Source organism: Sceloporus occidentalis, unplaced genomic scaffold (genome assembly GCF_023333645.1).
Source record: "Sceloporus occidentalis isolate IW3139 unplaced genomic scaffold, rSceOcc1.0.p SCAF_30, whole genome shotgun sequence".
NCBI classification, from domain to species: domain Eukaryota; kingdom Metazoa; phylum Chordata; class Lepidosauria; order Squamata; family Phrynosomatidae; genus Sceloporus; species Sceloporus occidentalis.
Genome location: NW_028317010.1, coordinates 3,061,121 through 3,081,886, shown reverse-complemented (window position 1 = coordinate 3,081,886; position 20,766 = coordinate 3,061,121). Strand labels below are relative to the sequence as shown.

Below are 20,766 nucleotides of genomic sequence, written 5' to 3'. Positions count from 1 at the left end.
TAAAAACACCCTAAAGACCCCATCAACCATAACTGCCCTTAAATTAACCCTAACGACCCCATTAACCATAACTGCCCTAATGCTATAAGGAAATGGGCGGGGACAATCATCAGTGTGACTGCGAGGAGGGACTGTAAGTAGTAACTGCTTTAAGTGACACAGAATGAACCGGATTATAAAACAAGGGGTATTTTTCTGAGCATTTGCTCAGAAAAACCATCAAATTATAATCGATAAAATTGATTCAACTAATGGATAATGAAATTCGTTGGCAACTATTTTCATTATCGATTATTATGCATTTTATCAATTAGTTGTTGCAGCCCTAGTATATATCACTTTTAGCGATCTCAAGCACAGGCTTCCCTGTCAGACCCAGCTAAGTCAGGTTCCGCTACCCCCTTCCCCCAACAAAATGCACATGTCCAGGCAGGTAGTGACGCACTTGGCTTAGGTATAGTCTTCTGGGTCTGTCCTTGTCCTGGGAGCACAGGGGAACTTCCTCTCCCCTCAACAGTCTTTCTGATTGTGAGCCTTCAGAGAGTTTAAAATATTAATTTTCTGATGCAGGCTTCCTCAAAGTCTTGGACTTTGAAAATCCAGTGTGGACTCCCAGTCTACTGAAACACTAGAGTCGGAGCGCTCCAAATGCTCCACCTCAAGGACCCATACACACAAGAGAGACAAAAAGAAAAGAGAGAGAGAGTGTGAAAAGGAGGATATAATGAGAAACAAGAGAGATGGGGATGGGGAATAATGAGAAAAGTGGGAGATGAGAGATAAGGATAGAGAAAGAAGAAAGATAACGAAAAGGGGAGTGGTAATGACAAAGGGGAGTGAGAGTGTGTTTGTATTTTAAAAGTGCATGTATGTTAGGCAAGCGTGTATCTAAGGGAAAGTAAGCGTGTTGCTGCAAAGGCAAGTGTGAGTCAGTATGTGGGAATGTATGTGTGCGCGAGAAGGCATTTGTAAGGATAGTGTTTACGTAGTGTATATATGTTTATACGGGCATTGTATATGTGTGTGCATGGGCAGGCGTTTGTAAGGGCAATGTATGTGTATACAGTATGTGTGCATTATACAGTATGTGTGCGTCCATACTACCGTATGTGCAGACTGTCTACCCACATTGTGCAGACGTTCACCGGCTGCCAGAGAGGAGTATCGCCCGCAGCGCTGCAGTAGACCTGGATCCTCCTTTCTGGCAGCCGATGTATGTCTGCGCGATGGGTAGATGTGTAAAAGATGAGCACCAGAATTGTTTTTTTTTTTTAAAGTGATGCTAATAATACAAATTGGTGGGATATCTTGTTTAAGTAAGGATACCCCTACAACCTAAACTGTTGGTACTTGAATTTTGGGAATGGTAAAGGGTAATGACTTAATTAGTAGCTAAGTAATTAAAACAAAATTAAAGCATGAAGAAGAGAATCTAGAAAAATGTCACCTTAAGCCCAGAACAGGTGAACCATTACACAGAATCATACTTTAAGCATACCCACATGATACATAGAACATTCTATCCACATATTTTGACTCTTTGAAGGATTTAGTTGGCTAAGAAGTACTTGCATTCTCAATAGGGTAGAGAATTTGCACACTGACTGGATTAAGCGAAGAGCCTACCTTTTCATGCCATTCACTATCATGGGACAATATAAAGGTCCCTCCCACTAGGCAGTCCTTTTTCTGTGGTAAATGCATACCAAATAGAGCTAACCAAAATAAAGAAAGCCCTTTCTGCCCCAGGGAACTTCTTGTTTCAAAGCCTTCGTATAATTCACATGTGCTGTATGCTTTTTCTATGTTGCCCAATAAAATCAACATCTACTAAAGTAAAGCATGCAGGACCTCAAACCTCAGTCTCTTCTTCAGATAGAACCATCTAAAAGCTTTGCTTAACTGTCTATGTCGGTCCAACAAAGGGTATTAACGTAAACTATAGTCTCCAACCTCAACCTATACAACACCAAGAATATTAAAACCAAATAACAGCAAATAAGGACAGTTCAGGGATTTTCTCCCATGTGCTGGTGACTGTAATTAAAGAAGACAAAAACAGTTAATGTTCCTTTCCAAACTCACAAAAAAAGACATTTCCAGAGGCAGTTGACCGTTTCCATTTGGGAGTCTGTGTTCTTATTCATGGAGTCTGTCATAAAACCATCCAAGTTTACAAATTACTTCCTGAAGCCATGGTAAACCAATGAGTGGAACCATTTAATTGGATTATAGACCTGTTTAATGAACTCTAAACCATTCTTTCAACATTTGTTCTTTATATGGTTACATAATCCATAAAAAAGAAGTTTGCTGCTCAAGCACTGTACATAGATTGTAAAACAGACAGTTCACGCAGTCAACTTCTAAATCTAATTTCATAAGAAACTCAAAGAACTATCTAAACCTTAAGTGGATTTAACAGGGGTGGAAAATGCATGGTCAATGCACTCATTGACCTGTTTAAACACAGGCTAGCTGTTAGACAACCCACTTACCGCTTCAATGTGAGCCCACCAACCAGTCACTGCCTAAAAATCTCCTAAAACAATCCCAGGTCCTCTGTCAATCTGTGAGGCTTCATTGAGGCAAGGCATCCTTTGTGGACCGCTGACTGCTTCATGAGGTGTATGGTGAGTCTATCTGGTGCATGTGCATTTGCCGATAGAGTTTTCACTAGACTTGTGCATTCGTCTTCGGGCGAACATCGAAACGAACACGAAGAGTGCGTTTTCGTGTTCGTTCTGAAGACACGCCGAAGAGAAGACAGCGGCGGTAAAACGTAGGCGAAGACGAAGACACACACCACGAACATCTTCGTGATTGTCTTCATCTTCGTCTACCATTCCCCCCCCCTCTTCTAACTTACCTTGTCTTCGCGGCTTCGCGGCAGTTCCCGGAAGTGGAAATCCGCAGGTTCACCGTCACGGGTTACAGGGCAGTGCGAATGAGCTTATTGGTAGTCTACAGGGTCCTCCTCTGGCATCAACCAATTGGTTGATGCCAGAGGAAGACCCTGCAGGTGACCAATAGGCTCACTCGCACGGTCTTTGTAACCCCTGCCAGCGAACCTATGGATTTCCGCTCCCGTTAACCCCTTCGATGCTGCGTTATCTAACACAGCATCGAAGGGGTTAACGGGAGCGGAAATCCATAGGTTAAAGGGCCGTGCAAGCGACCAATAGGCTCACTTGCACGGCCCCTTAACCCTTTAAAAAATAAAGTTAACCCCTAACTAATTGAACAGGGAGGGAGACCAGTGGGATCTGCCGGGTAAGTTGCAGCATTGAGGTTTTAAAACCCCAATGCTGCAACTTACCCTGCCGATGCCACTGATCTCCCTCCCTGTTCAATTAGTTAAATGTCCGTACGAGCGACTTTATTGTTCGCTCGTACGGACATTTAATTAATTGAACAAGGAGGGAGACCAGTGGGATGTGCAGGGCAAGTTGCAGCATTGGGGTTTTAAAACCTCAATGCTGCAATTTACCCGGCACATCCCACTGGTCTCCCTGTTCTATCAGTTAAATGTCCGTACGAACGACTTTATTGGTCGCTCGTACGGACATTTAACTGATAGAACAGGGAGACCAGTGGGATGTGCCGGGTAAGTTACAGCACCAGGACCCTAAAAGTCTGTACGAGCGACCAACAGAGTCGCTCGTACAGACTTTTAAAATCCCAATGCTGCAACTTACCTGGCAGATCCCACTGGTCTCCCTGTTCTATCAATTAATAAATGATAGAACAGGGAGACCAGCGGGATCTGCCGGACAATTACGGCACCAGGAGTTTAACAGTCTGAACGAGCGACCCTATTGGTCGCCAGCAGGGGGCTCGTCTGCCATCAGCCAATAGCATACGGACATTTAAACTCCTGGCGCCAGAGCGGCTTTAACCCCGTTTTAACCCCTTAACCGGGGAAAACGAAGAAAACCCGAACACGAAGAATGTCCGCGAATATTCGCCCGAAGAGAAGACAGGACCAGGCGAATATTCGCGGAATACGAAGTTTTTTTTTTTGCCGAAGACGAGCACGAAGACGAACACGAAGAGCCCCCTGGTGCCCAAGTCTAGTTTTCACCCAATTTCAGTGAAAGATCTGCCAGTGACTTTCAGGATGCTATACAAGACTCTGACATCTTGGTTGTTTGTTGCGCTTGCCACTGCAACGTGGCTCTTTTTTACTTCTGCCTTGTGTGCCCCAGTTCCTGGTTTCCTAACTTCTCCTTTGCCTGGTTCTCGTACCCCTCCAGGCTGCTGATTCCTTTTTTAACTGGCTATTGATATTTGGGATACGTTTTCGAACCTGTTGCTGACCTTGCATTTTGTATTGCTGCTATTGGGACTGTTAACCTGTTACTGACCACAACTTGTCCTACTGCTTCTCTGTTCAACAGCTTCATGCACAGTACCTGTCCACTCTCCAATGCTACAGTTGTGTGAAAAAGAAAGTACACCCTCTGTGAATTCTATGGTTTTACATATCAGGACAGGGGTGGACTGAGACCATCTAGGGCCCAGGGCAACAAAAAGGCATACCCTATCATGGCCACACCTCTTATTGGTTAAGTTCCTCCCTTGTGGTTTCCCCATATCTATTTTCTCAATGGTGGGCGTTGCTTCAGTGCTGGGCGCCAGGGTAAGACATCAAATCCCAGCGCACATATACTTTTACAAAGACATTTATGCACAAATATATTATATATATAATATTCATGCACAAATGCCCTTATACATAGACATTCATGCTCACACGTACTTTTTTACAGACATCCATGATTACATTTCACATTATTACACACATGCATTCAAACATACATGCATTCAAACATACATAGCCTGTCTCTCCCTCAGCCCCCCCGTACCCCGCTCCCGTTCATGCAGCCTCGGTGATTCAGATGTGTTACTGTCTCCCCCTTTAAATGGGCACAGGGAGACAGAAACAAGTGGTCACAGGGGTCGCCATAGTTATGCCACTGTTTGAGCCGGTTACCGGGAGATCCATGATCTGCCCCTAACTGGCCCTGCTCCTGCAGACCCAGTCTATGCCCGATGAGTAAGTCCCCCTGTATCAGGACATGATAGCAATAATTTGTTTGTTAGCACAAATCTAAAAATTAGGTAAATACAACTTTAGATGAACAACACATGACATATTGAGAAACTAAGTATACCTTACGATTAAATAGCTTGTTTGATTACTTAGCAGCAACAACTTGAAGTAATTGATTTCTGTATGACTTTATCTGTCTCATATTGTTGTGGAGGAATTTTGACCCACCCTTCTTTATAACGTTGCTTAAGTTCATTGAGGTTTGCGGGCATTTGTTTATGCACGGCTCTCTTATGGTGCCACCACAACATTTCAATTGGGATGAGGACTTGACTGGCCATTGCAACGCCCTGATTCTTTTCTTTTTCAGCCATTCTGTTGTAGATTTACTGGTGTGTTGGTGTGTGATCATTGTCCTGTTGGATAACCCCATGTGGGCCAAGTTTTAGTTGTCAGACAGACAGTCTCATAGAAGACTCTACAATACTTTGGCATACAGAGGAGTTCATAGTCCACTCAACCATGATCATCACCCCTTCACCACCATGCTTGACCATTGGTATGAGGTGTTTGTGCTGATATGCTTTGTTTGTTTTTTCATCTAATGTTGCACTGTGCGTTATGGCCAAACAACTCATCTGTCCAAAGGATATCTTGTGGTTTGTTCAGATGCAACATTGCAAACCTAAGACATGCTGCCATGTTCTTTTTTAGAGAGAAGAGGATTTCTCCTGGCAACCCTTCCAAACAAACCATACTTTAACATTTAACATGCTAACTGAGGCCTGTAGAGCTAAATGACCCCAAACGTTTGAATGGTAGTGCAATATGGGATCGCTACTTTGTACCACAGATGAGAGGTATGGAGTACTCAGAACGGCAGGGCCTTGGAACATTTGCTGAAGGGCGTTCAACTTTAACATTCTTTGATAGTGTCATGTCCTGACTATTTAAACAAAAAAATAATTACTATTACAAAAATATTATAATTGTTTCTGGAGTATTTTAAAGAGTCAGTTTACTGTGCCTGAAAGCACCTCTGAAGAAGAATGCATATAAAAGTACATTTAGAGTACTTTAATATGCATTATTTGAAGAAAAAAAATATATTTACAATAGAGAGATGCTTCAGCTCCCCTCTTTCTCCTTGATCCAACCAGTGGCAGGAAAATACTCCCATCAAAAACATTCAGCTTGTTTTACAGACTAATTAGATTCAATGCACAGCTTTCACAAATTCACCACTGGAACTGACTGGCAATAAGTCATAAGTCAGGAGTGTTCGGTTAGGTACATATCTGAGCATGGCAAATAACTAGGGGTTCGGAAAGGGGCAATACAATGTTAAAGTAAAGCAATCACATTGAATGATTGTTCGTGCCATTTGTTTTTTTTATGTTTTCAGAATGCCTAGTTCAGTGCATTTTAATCATTATAATGAAAAAGAAAAGTCCTACTATCCAGAGGTCATAATGTTAAAACTTTCCATTACATTATTTAGCAAGAAACCATATTTCAATTTATTTATTCATCTATTTTACAAAACATAGTGCACCTTAATTTGTAAGATAATTTTTTTTGCTTATATTAACGTGTAAAATTAACTGGGAGATTGAATTGAAAATCACCCTGTAGTGCACATTGTGCTCCTGACCTTTGTGCTATTGTTTTAACAAGCAGAAAAGCTCTTTTCTTACTTTGCCTGCGCTTACATTCTTTCCCAGGAAAACGTTTAACCTATTCAATGCAAGTAATGATCTCTGCCTGGAAACAAAATTTTATTTATTTTTTAGAATACATTTTTTACTTGAAATAAAAATGTTATACTAGCCAAAAAGGATTAAAGAAAAATAACTTCTTACAGGCATCATCAAAACACAGATGTTGGCCCACCTTCACACACACTGCCTCAAGTATATGTGTGTGCATATCCCTCAAAGTGGTTAGTAGGAAGGTGAGGATTTAGTTAATAGCAAAACATCAATATGATGTCATATTGACCGAGGTGCTCAGCTTCACAGCGTCACAAGTAGGCCACATGGAAGCTGCCATTCAGCTCTGTGCCGCAAAAACCTTTGATTGATTTCACAGCTCAGTGGGCTTTTCAGAGGAAATCCTCTGATCTCTCTAGCTGGCCCATGATCCCTGCTTCCCACAAAAGCAAGTCAGTTGGGCCGTTTGAAAGGTGTGCAGCCATGTGTATCCAGCAGGTGGCCGCACACTAAAGAAGGAGATTAGCTGCACAAGCAGCACTAAAGGTACATGGGAGGTGCAGTTGGGCACTGGTCCATCCGGCATTGGGCTTGTACCCTTGGACCAGTGTGGGCCCGGTAGTAATAAATATACTTAAGTAACTCCATTCGAACTCAGTGGAATATAATTTAATGTAGACGTAGCATAGCGGCCTAGTGGTAATAAATATGTTTATGTAACTTCTAATTCAATTGACTATAGCAGCTGCTGCAACTGTTGTGCTAGTCTGTTGGTAGACTTAGACTTAAATTGTTATTAGTATACTGTGTTTTTGCGCTCCTCAGCACATGTGCAGGGTGATTATTATTTTTTTTTTACATGTGTCTTATAGGTTTTAAGGTGACAGTTTAAAAACCACTATGGCTTTTTAGGGTTCAGTGAAGGAGTTAAATCACAGATCCATACATTTTTAATCACCATCAACTCCAATTAAGGGTTAGATGGGTGATTGAATGGAGCACAATTAGTGACTATATAATAAGAAATGTCTTGGAAAGGCGCAGTAATTCTGCTACAGGAAGCAATAAACCAAGCACCTACAAAAAGTGATGAGAGCAGCCATATAATTATTAAGAAACTTCTATGAGCACAAACAATAGATTAAAAATAATACAAAGCTATTTTAAATTACAACTACAAATGCAGATATTGCAGGCTTCAGGAAAAGGGTGTCTATGTTTAAGGTTTTTCTTAGTGTCATCACGATTAGTAAAAAGGTCCTCTGGAAAAAGGTCTGTTTAAAGAAAAGGAAAAAGAGGAATTTTACAAAAGCCTTAAAGCTGGTGTTCAACGTTACTGAATATACCATTCCTGGATGCAATTCTAGACCATGGGCATGTAACATAAAATAAGTTCGACAAACTTGATGTCACAGTAACAAAAAACATTGGTCATATTTTTATGCCTATAAATGGTATATCCATTTAAGTTTCTTGTTTAACAACCCGAAAACAATTTTAGAACAACCATTTTAATGTTGTAACTAATTATACAGTGAATATATATACATACCCCTCTTGGTTCCTGAAATGAATACATTTAAGAGTATCTTGATATTTTAGCTCAAATGTTGATACTACTGAATAGCTAGACATTGAATACCTTCTTTACTAAAGGGAGATTGACTGTCAACTTTACTACAGACAAGTCAACTAAAGTTGCCAACTAGTAGCAAGCTGCTATGAAAGACAAATCAACTTTTACTCCAGCCAAAATGCAGTTGAGTTGAAAAAGGGTTCTACCTTAAACAACCAAACTTCTTGACAAGATATTTAGATTCAAGTCAGTTGAGTTACCTCTGTAACTCAATGATCAGCTAAAATCTTAGTGAACAGACTTGTCTGTTAAATACAAAATATATGATTATTTTTACATTTTTTGTTGCTGCTGACAATTGATCTCATATTTACAGTTGTTCTCCATTAAGTTATGTTGCCCTGGAAAGTTAATTGATGTTGTGCTATCCTGAAATGCAAGGAGAAATTAAATCCCCCATCTTTCTTCTGATGGCTAATTCTGATGGCTAATTCACAAGGGTCCGTCTTTGTGAGGATATAGGGAACACAAAAGATGCGCAGACCTCCAGCAGAGAAAAAAACAAGGAATTTGTAGGCACAAAACCATCAAGATCTGGAAAGAGTATGCATAGAAAACTGCAAAACATTTCATAGATTCTCTACAAAAGAACAAAGTGCAGAAAGTGGACAGTTAGGAGGGCGTGTTGCACTTAAGCACTTCATAAACAAGACTTGTAAAGAGAAGCACATTCAGCAACTCTAACGGCTTAAAAATTCCAATAATGTGTTCAGCGCCGAGGCCAGATACAGCTCACATCACAACTACTGTGAGTTGGAAAGAAAAGAGGAAAACTCCAATTAGCACTGCATTCGTGTCTAATATAAGCTTGCCCCCTTATAGCAATCCTCTACATTAAAGAGTTCAATCCAGCTAGGAACAAAGACACGCTGAATATTAGTTCAATGGAGGATTCAAGGTCAAATCCATGAAAAAAGGTGGACAGGCTTAATCAGTCAAATTAATAATCTGTCGAATTGCATTGTCATCCAAAAAGAAGATATGCCACCTTCTACTGACACTATTTATATAAATCAAGATTTGATGTGAAATTCCTGACCGTTTCCCTTGAAATCACCAAGTATTCCAAAATTGCAACCCACAAGAACGCGTTATAGGACATGAAGATTAATTAGAAATATATTCCCCTTGGCATGCCTCATATAAAGCCAAAAACATTGTACAACGCTAGATGTAATTTAAGGAAGGATGGAGAATACAGAACCATACGTTCAGAATATAAAATTCACTGAATACTAAATTTCAGTGCAAAGTTTGGAGTTTCAGCACAAAATATAAGCAGAGCTGGTCCTACAATTTGTATGGTCAGGTTCATTATAATTTGAGGGACTGTATTTTTTTTACTCTTTTACTATTAAATTATAAAAAATTTTAAAACACTTGCTTTTACTTTTCTTTAGTTAGTTTGTAAGGAACCTTAGGCCCCTGGTTTTGCTGTGGTAACATCAATGGGGTGGCTATTTATGTATTTATAACATTTTTAAAACAAAACAAAAAATTGTCACTTCATTTTTTTTTAGTCAAGGGAAACTATTTTGTGTCCCTTCTTTTTACTTTGATCACCATGGGAGGCATATTCATGTAAATCATGAGAACAGAAAGATGACTGCTTCCATGACATACACATAAGGAAGTTTTGTACTACATACATATTGCTTATTTAAATCCATAAACTCTGTTACATAGTTATTTAGTGTACTGAACTGAAAAATGTAGGGTCTGTAAAACAGCAGATCAACTTGAAAAAAAGAGAAATTTGACTTTTAGTGGCTTTAAGATAATGAAAATTCATCAATACAGGTTTTTAGCTTTTGAAATTAACAACAGCTTCCTTGTGTAGAGAAAAAGAACCAACATAATCCAAGCACATTTTTGCATCCTACACTTACATTGTTAATCATCCTTTTCTCCAAACAAAGAAAAAACTGTTACAGAATTTCAGTGACTTCCTGCAATGTGTTTTAATAAAAAATATTTTACAAAGCATTTTGCCAGTACTGGCAGACACATTTTATTACAAAGCATGGAAAATAAATTGACCAACAGCCAACTAGTGGCAATATTCCGGGACTAGAAAATAGTATTACGTTTACTAATGTGCAATGGGAGTTTGCTATTAACTTCAATTCTGCATGATCACACCTCTTTTGTGTATGTGTGCATAGATGTGTACTTGTGTGAGCATGTATGTGTACTTGTGTGTGTATGTGTGTGTGTGAGCATGGATGTGTACTTGTGTGTGTGTATGTGTGTTAGCATGGATGTGTACTTGTTTGTGTGCGTGTGAGCATGGCTGTGTACTGTTGTGTGTGTATGAATGTGTACTTGTATGTGTGTGAGCATGGATGTGTAATAGTGTGCATGTGAGCATGGATGTGTATTTGTGTGTGTGTATGAATGTGCAATTGTGTGTGTGTGTATGAGCATGGATATGTAATTGTGTGTGAGCATGGATGTGTACTTGTGTGTGTATGTGTGTGAGCATAGATGTGTACTTGTGTGAGCATGGATGTGTATTTGTGTGTGAGCATGGATGTGTACTTGTGTGTGTGGGCATGGATGTGTACTCTTGTGTGTGTACGGATGTGTACTTGTTTGTGTGTGAGCATGGATGTGTACTTGTGTGTGTGTATGCACGGTTGTATAATTGTGTATGTGTATGAGCACGGATGTGTAATTGTGTGTGAGCAGCCAGAGGGAAAGCTGCAAGAGCAGAGAGAGGTAAGCGGGGGCGGGAGAGAGGGAGGTTGGATGTATGTATATGTGTTTGTGTATATATATATATATATATATATATATATATATATATATATATATATATATATATATATTATATATATTTATATATTTCTAGTTATGCCCCTGTGAGTATGAGTAAGTGTGTGTTTACATATGTTGTATGTTGAAAGGGGGACGGGCGATGATGGCATAGATCAGCTGTTTAAGTTGGAGGGCCCTGGGGAAATTTTTGCAACAGGGCCCCCGTGGTTTCCTGTTATGCCCCTGCATACATACATACATACATACATACATGAACACATCTGCCGCAGTAATGGGTCTCAGGACTACTAGTGCTTTTTTGTGGAAGGAAATCTTTGCTAGAACTGGCAGCTGTTCACATTCCTTGCTGACAACATGCCTACCATCAGTGGATTTAATCCACCAGAGCACATTCCTCTAGCGCCCACAATAAAGCATTTGTTTACTATATGATTTTTTCATAGGAAAATAAGGTAGGAAGTAGTAAAACCAGGCCATGTTTTTTTAACCAGAAATTGTGTTAACTTGTCGTAGAATAATCAGGTTATACAATATCCTTGCATTCTCTTGCGCTAGAAAGTTTACAGAGTATTGTGTCCTAAGGACCAAACTAATCAGATCATCTTCACACCTGGCTATTCACTAATTAATACTTTCTTCACAATTTGAAGAAGGATGCAAGTGCTGAAAGACTTGCATCCGTTCTTCAAATTGTGAAAGTTTGGCAACACAAGTTTCCAGTGAGATGAGTCTACTATGAAATCAAACAGAATTTAGTTTGTGGAAATTAGCTAGCTTCATCAATTAATATTTGATAATAGGGTTACCAGATCATTCCTATTAACTGTAAATATTACATTTCAAAAGTCCGAAGCGTTAGATTCCTAATTCTCTCTTACCTGTTGTAAGTCCAGTTTGGTTAACTGTAGTTTTTCTGATATCATATGATTTGTTTATGTGAAGCCACTGCAGGTCATCTTCCTCCAGAGCAATATCTCCCCAGTAAGCAGCTGTAGGGACCGTTAGAAAACATTAATTAGCTTGTTTATATGTTAGAAAATTGCATTAATATAATAAATAGTATCCACTGTTATAGGAGGAATAATGGGTAGACTAGATGGACCAAATGGTTCCTATCTGCCGTCAAAATCTTTATTTTAATTTCTGTTTCAGTAAAGTCTAGATCTTCCCTTAGGCTGAGGCATTGGCAGTCTTAGTCATTTAATAAATCACTTGTTTTCTGCTTCATGCTCAGAAAATTGTATAATTTAAAATCAGTATGTATTTGTAAATAGACATGGCTAACAACATGAGGGTAAGAAGAGGTCAGGGTTGTTCTTTTTGTGAAGCCTTCTTAATGCACACATATTTAAACATATATGCCTTGTTCAGTCATATGGAATCCAGAGAAATAGTTATTATCTTAATGAATTACAAGAGAAATTAATCCCTTAATAAAGTAGGCACAACAGGTGTGTTTCACTTCAACTTGTAATTTTAGTATCCTTGTGTCATCACATTCTTTGCAATTTAGAGTTCAGGAATAGTGATTTTACATCAAATAAATATAAATGAATAAATAAATGTAAAGACATAATTGTGTACAGTACAAATACACTTTTACAACAATACATATATAAATATAATCTAAATTTGATATACCCTTAATCCTAAAAGCATGGACTCTCAATAATATATATGTTCTCAATAATATATGTTCTCATAAATCTCATTCATCCCTAAAATATATCCATAACTTTCTTATAGGTATCATTTCGATCTAATTTTCCATATTAGATTTTCCAACTGTATGCTGTATAAATAATGGGTTAACCACGGAGACCGAATGTCTTTTTTGTTTACCTTTACTAATATAGAATCCTTCTTCCATTTTACATTGGAATTGCATTTGTGCATTTATCTCTTCCCATCTTAGTTTCCCTGGTGTTTTCCAATTTCTTGCCATGATGATCTTACATGCTAATATTACTTGAACCACTAAGTTTTTCTGGTTATTATTACATTTGATGGAAAAGGAATGTCTGGGGGGACGGATCTAATTTAAGATTCAATAATTCAGCAATTGTTTTAAACGTATTGACTATTGAAGACGTTATCTCTTCACATTTTCACCACATATGGAATAGCAAGCCATCCTCCTTTCCACATCTCCAACATTTCCTAGTCTTATTCTTATTATATTGTAAACTTGTATTGGAGTTCCATACCATCTGTAAATCAGTTTATAATATAGTTCATGCATACCAACACAATACAAACATTTCCTGAATTGATTGTAGGCTAGAAGCCATTCTTCTTTTGAATATGTTTCACCCAGATCTCTTTCCCATTTCTCCATGTTGGTTAATGAATCATTTATTTTTAGATTATCTTTTAGTGTTCTTATTCGGTATATTAATTTTAATTTGTGTTGTTTACTAAAGAAATCCTTGAATTGAGGGGAGTTTATAACTGCCATCATTTGGAGGAAATGCTTTATTCTTGTATAATTAAATAATTCTGATGTTGGTATGTTCCATTTCTTTCTTAATTGAAACCATGTCAGGAGTGTGTCTGTATCGTATACATCCGATAAATGATTTATATTCACTTGTTTCCATTTGCTTAAATCAATATCCTTTATGTAAGTTGTTAACTCGTCATTTGGGGATGCTAATAAGATTTTTCCTTCCATTTTCATACTCTTTTTTTTCATTTATTGTTTTTATCATATCATTTACACTCTTTATAGGGTTTATTATTTCATTATTCATCCAAATAATATTATAAGGGGTAGATAAATTGACTGCCTTTTTTCAATCTCAAACCATGAGATGTTGTTATTATTAGGTCCGTTCCAAAGTAAGAAGTGTGCAAGCATACAATTTTCATGGATCTCTTTTATATTTGGTACTAATAATCCTCCCCTTTGGATACTTTTAACTAAATTAGAAAATTAAATTCTGGGAGGTTTATTCTGCCATATAAATATTGTTATTTATTTTTGAAAAAGAGATAAAATAGAATATGGAACTCTTAGGGGTATTGTTCTTAAAACATAAACTATTTTTAGAATATAATATGCGTTAAATGCATTTATTCTTCCTATCCAAGAAAGTTCTAAGCCTTTCCAGCCCTGCAATTTTGTTTTCATCTTTTCCAATAAATAGGTATAATTACTGCTAATCATCTCTTTAATATTTAATTTTATGTTTTATACCTAGATAATCAATACTATCGTTAGTCCAATTTACATTGATATGCGTCCTCGTCGATTTAGCTTGCTCCTCTGACTGATGTGTTGATATAATTTGAGTTATATTAATATTTAATTTATAGTTTGAATATATGCAATATTTACTACATTTTACTGAGTTTTCAGGGTGCGAAAGTGTCAAAATAATATTATCAGCAAATAATGTAATCTTATGTTAATTTTTTTTAGTTTTAATACCTGAAATTTCCATTGAGTTCCTAATAGATTGTGCCATTGGTTCTACAGTAAGAATATAAAGCAGAGGGGCCAATGGACAGCCTTGTCTAGTGCCATTGCCGATCTCAAAGCTTTCTGTTGTAAATGTAGTCCCTATAATTCTAGCCGTAGGAGATCTATACAATGCCAAAGTACTTTTTTCTAAATGCTCCCGAGATGCCGAAAGCCTCCATTGTTTCAGATAAAAATAACCAATCGACACGATCGAAGGCTTTTTCTGCATCCAATGCAATGAATGGCGTGTGCTTAGATCTTTTATTTGCTAGGTCTATCAAATCTATTATTTAAGGGTATTATCTGTTATTTGTCTGCCCATTATAAAGCCAGCCTGGTCTGGGTGTATTAATTCTGGAAGAAAATGTTTAAGTCTCTCTGCCAAATTTTACATATTTTTTGAGGCCAAATACATTTCAATTAAGGACTTGAATTTTGGCCACTTTTACTTCTTTGCTCATATTAACTTAAGTACACTTTCCTTGCAGATTCTAGCATGATCTAATTTGGCAGAAATTTGATAAAATAAGCCTTTGTAATGTAAGGGAGGCAGATCTATATTACATTTTACGGACACTGCTATCCTTTCCCCTGATAGTATTGAATATATCTAAAAACAATCACTGAACCGATTATTTTTTCATGAAAAAAGATAATGCTTTGAAAAATGGCTAAATAGCTACTAAGTGAAGAAATGTTTCCCATGAATCTTATGCTGTGTTGTTGGCAAACTGTATAACTTTTTATTCTAAAAGGGAACAAAATATATCTAATATTACATTAGTGTTTCACTGTGATTTCAAAACTGTGACCAATGTTGTTAAAATATCCATTCTTTATTTTGGTATTTGTTTACATTGGTACTAATGCAATTTCTTGGAGTCCTTCAATACTATGGATTAAAACAGCCAAATAGTTTTCCAGCTGATACAATCTGGGATGTCCTCCAGCTGTAGTATTTTTTGAGAACTATTTACTTGTAATCCAATGCAGTTACATTCCTTTTTGTATAACACAGTTCCGGTTGAGGGGATATCCCTTCCTAGACAAGAAGCGTTTTTTCTTAAGTCCTTTGGGGTTCAAAAAAGTGCACAATTTTTCAGTGCAATGATAAAACTGTCTAATGTTGGTTTATACTGTATATGTGATCTAACTCTCTTACATGTTCCTTTTCTACATATCTACCAATCTCTAGAGGCAGCCCTAGAACTTTTAGAACTAATGATGTAAGAGCAGCCGGCGACCGCATGGCCGCACGCTATGTTTTTATGCTTCCGTGGTGTGAAGCCGAGCATATCCAGCCCCCGGCTGCCCACTGGAGCACCCAATCTACCAGTGGAGCGAAAGATCGGGTAAGTGTGTGGAGTTGTCGGCTAGCAGCCCACTGAGCATTTGCCCTGGGTGCCAGATAACCAGTCCAGTCCTGCTCCTTACATTCAAAGTTGTTAGTCTACTTACTTGGTTTAATTTAACACTTTTCTATATAAGTGATGCATTATAATCATCAGTCCTAGTTCTGTTGAATTCCCAAACCATTTGCAGAATTAATTTAAACATATTTTTTTTCCAGGAAAGCTTGTCATATACCAAAAAAACAGACACTGGTAGGTCTTTGTCGTATAACTTCTGAAAAGTTTCTGTGTAGTTTTCACGTAATTAGACCATCTGATGAAAAAAAAATTACACAACATGCTATAAAGCTCAAATAAAGCTCAATTAAGTGTGTACAAAAATATATGTACAGAATATCAGTAGATAGACATTCTTCATGTATCAAATCAGCAGGGTATCTGATCTGGGCATATAACAACTAGTCTAGGGCTTAAGCAGCAGGCCTGATGTGGCATGTGCAGATGGGGCAGATATCCCTGTTGGGCAATCAGACTCCTTGTGCACCTGAACACAGATCTTAATTTCAACTGGTTACATCTTGAAGGTCCGTGCCTAGCTGACACAGCCACAATGGTACATTGTACCTGGCTCTGTCTCTTTCTGAGCACATGCAGTGCCACAATGGTCTTTATTTAGCCAACCTGCTCCTCCCTTTTAGAATGACAAAATCCAGGGTTCAATTTCATAAAAGTATAATAAATTAAGGTGGCTGAGATTTGTAAAACTTGATATCATTAAATTGTCGAAAATGCTTAATATGTTTCTTTGGTACTTAAAATTATTAGGTTTGCTCACATCCGCCAGAAAATAACTGATAATAGTAATAAGAATAATAGTAATTCAAATAATTATAATCAAGCACAACTACAATAAATCTGCACCCAACTTTACTTTAGTAATTGCTGTATCGTTTATGACCCTACATTTGAAATTCCGAGTTACCCCGAGCTCTGCGTCTTCTGGGGTTGTTAGCTACATACAACAGGTTAATGGGAAAAAAACATCTTGGCAATATTTTCCTAATCATACAGAGTGAATTAAATTAAAGTAAATTCCCTTTGCCTTTTCTGGATGAAGAGGCAGCATCCACAATAATCACTGTGGTTTCCAGGTTACATTAGAAGTAGAAAATCAACTAACTTATTTATATGCATCAAAAAGCTATTTTATTGTCCATTTGTAGAGGACATGCATATCAAGCAAGTCCAGAAATACCATACGTCAAACATTAGAACTTTATTTTTCACATTCGCACCAATTTCATGGAAAACCCAAAATTGACACACTGCCAGTTTCTGTAATCCCCATGTGAAATTCTCCATTTTCAACAGTACAATATGATATCCGGCTTGATGCATATGGATAACAATGATTGAGCAACCCTTCATGCTGAATTATTCAGACATGAGTTACCCAAAATGACACAGGAACAAATGGTGATAAACTGCTACAGTTGTATATCCAAAATATCCAAAATAGACTAAAGTATTAATAGCAGATGTATATTTTTGGTGTATATTTTACACCAATCATACTAAAATGTACCTGTATCTGTACATTAGGGTACTAGACCAGCCAAGTCCTGGTGATTGATATCATCCTCTATTAGCTCATTAACTATTATCTACAGTATAAGTTTAGAAGCTATAAGGCTTTAGTTATACCAATACAGCACAAAAACAGCAGTTTTAAAAACACTGTATTATGAAGGGACAACCCGTGTGAGTTTGTACTACATGAAAGGCTGAGATGGACCCTTATCAAGCACAAAGTAGCAGGATTATTATTATTTTTTTTGCATTTTACAGCACCGTCATATTTCCACTGTGCTGTACAATGTGTAAACAAACAAGTGGTGGCTTGTGTTAGTGCCAGATGAGGTGCCTGAAACAGGGGGCACCAACAGTCACCCCAGAAAAGCCCCCAATGTGTAGAGATTGGTCTGATACATGACAGGGGTACTAAGGAGAGGAGTGTCAGTTACCATGTCAGCTTCCCTGAATAAGTCTTTTTTAAGGAATTTTTTGAAGGACTAACTGAATTGTGATGCATACAGGAAGCCAGTGAAGAGATTTTCAGAGGGGAGAGGCGCTAGTTGCACAGTGGGTAAAGAAGATGAAGCTGGTACCAATATTAATGATGTATTGTTAAGGGGGCAAAAAGGTCGTAAAGGATGTGAGGATGGTTAAGACAGGAGATATTGAGATCTCTTTTTTATTAAAGAAAATGAGCACATGAACAAGAGTTTTATTTGCATCTTGTGTTAAGAAGGGAACAATATAGACAGATGTAGAAGGAAGTTTGAGATGAGAGAAAGTAGAGTAATGGGGTGCTGGTTTGACTGGTAGGGTCCAGGGAGAGCTTTTTTCAGGATGGTAGAGGCATATTTGAAAAGGGTGGGAAGGATGCAGTGGAGAGGGGCAGGTTGAAGATGTTAGGGTAGGAATGTGAGTGAACAAAAGCAACCAGGTAAAAAAGAGAGGATATAGGATCACAATGTATAGGTGGTTAGGCAAGAGGAAAAGAGAAAGACAGACATCTTATATTCAGTGACTGTTGGGATTAAAAAGGAAGGAAGAGTGAAATGTTTGCAAAAATGCAGAGTTAAATTGGAGTGTGAGAGCAGGAAGGAGATCGTTCAGAGATCTCACATCTAAGAGTCAGAATTAAAAGTTTGGTAGTAGGGATGCGATGTTTCACCTAACTGTAATTACCCTTGTTAGGGAAAATGCTGCATTGTTCATGTTATCTATTCAGTCATCTTACACTAAAGACTAAACTAGCCACTCTAGCTAAACAGAATCACAATAGAATACGATTTTCTAAACTGCAGACTATTGTAAGGTCCAGTACTTTGATGTCTCTTGCCATGAGGTCTGTTACCTCCTTGCCTCTATCCACGTCTGGAGGTTCCACAACACTCGGCATCCAGTTCCACCGCTGCTCCACATTTGCACTCCAAGCCTTGTTTCCACCATGCAGGGGGTGGAATTAGAGTGCTAATTAAACCCTCAAAATACTCTGTGTGATTGCCTGTGTCACCTTTCACTACTGGGTTCTACCTCCACTTCTCCACCCACTGTTGATGATTGCTCGTTAGATTCCTTACAAGTATCCTGTCATCTCCAGCTGTCCTGTGGCTCCAGGGGTGTGTAACATATTAGTGGAGTTAAACCCACTCAAGACAACCTGGAACTATACTAACACCCAGGTTCCTGCATTGCTGGCCCTCCAAATGTAGCAGATAATCACAGGCCAATATAATGGACCTCGCATACCTGGTACGTGTAGCCACCCATCAACCGGCTGAGATTGTGTTGAGAGATATAGTTGAGCTTCACAGGGTACCCTAAAGCAAGACTTCTGAGAGAGGTTCCCAATTTGTTTCCAGGTTTTGGAAAGCCTTGTGTACATATCTGGGCATAATCCTCCACTTTTCTTTAGCTTACCATCATGAATCCAACAGTCAAGTAGAAAGGACCAACCAGATTCTGAAACAACATCTCCACATATATGTCTCGAAGGTTTTATCTGACTGAGCACCAATGCTCCATTTGGTGGAGCTTTCATATAATTGATCATGCTCCCCTAAACTCTTCTCCCTTCTGTGCATCCCATGAGTTTCAACCACACCACCTTGACACCATGATTTCTTCGTTCTGACAACCCAGCAGCCAATACACAGTACAGGGAACTAGAACAACACTGGAAATCTGCCTCTGAAACCATCTCCAAGGCCAAGCAGCTACAGAAAAGGGCCATACATAAATACCGCTCTGATGACCTATTATTTTCTCTGAAGACTCTCTGGTTATCCATACAGAATTTCCACCTATGCCAGAGTTACAAGTCATTAGGTTCCAAGCACTGCTGTCACTTTAAGAATTTGGTTCCCAATTAATGATGTGTAGTACTCCCTGGAGCTTCCTCCTTTGTTATGCATTCATAATGCATTTCATGCTTCACTACTAAAACCTGTTATCCAGAACAGACCTCACCTGTAGAGGAGGGGGACATGTATGGTTTGGTACCTTGATGTCCCCCACCATGAGGTCCGAGACCTCCATGCCTTCCGCCAAATCCAGACGTTCTACGGGGCTTTCACGACACTCAACATCCTGATCCACCTGCTCCTCCAGGCCGCACGGACTACAGCGACATCAGAAGGAAACATGCTTCCAACAGCTAGTACACTGAACCTCTTAAAGGGTCATATACAACATTGTTTCCACTCCTAAGGCAGGGGCTGTAATTGGGCCTCCTGTACATTATACCCTCTGATCAGTTATTCCGGTGTGACTTTTGGCTTGTTCGTGACCTAGTACCTGACCACAAGAAACTTCTACCTGCCTGGTTACTGACCTGAGCATGACTCCAGGACTAGACTTGGGCACCAGGGGGCTCTTCGTGTTCGTCTTCGTGCTCGTCTTCGGGGAAAAAAAAATCTTCGTATTCCGCGAATATTCGCCCGTTCCTGTCTTCTCTTCGGGCGAATATTCGCGGACATTCTTCGTGCTCGTTTAATCTTCGTTTTCCTCCTGGTTGCCTAGCAGGGGTTAATACGGGGTTAATAACACATCACAGCAGCAGCAGCTGCCGTGAAGGTACGTGTGTGCAGCTCTATTGGTCGTTTCGGCAGGGGGCTGGTCTGGCATCAACGAGTGAATTGCAGAACTGCAGAATGCACTTCATTCGTTGATGGCAGGCGAGCCCCCTGCCGAAA

General features: G+C 38.7%; 1 protein-coding gene across 1 annotated transcript in view; it reads right to left on the bottom strand.

Annotated features, from left to right (window-relative positions):
* Positions 1 to 20,766, bottom strand: part of TLL2 (tolloid like 2) — a 67,574-nt gene that overhangs the window by 21,515 nt on the left and 25,293 nt on the right. Inside the window, exon 2 of the mRNA XM_089486765.1 lies at positions 12,064 to 12,174. Coding sequence (XP_089342891.1) covers positions 12,064 to 12,174 — 111 coding nt within the window. The remainder of the gene's footprint in view (positions 1 to 12,063; positions 12,175 to 20,766) is intronic.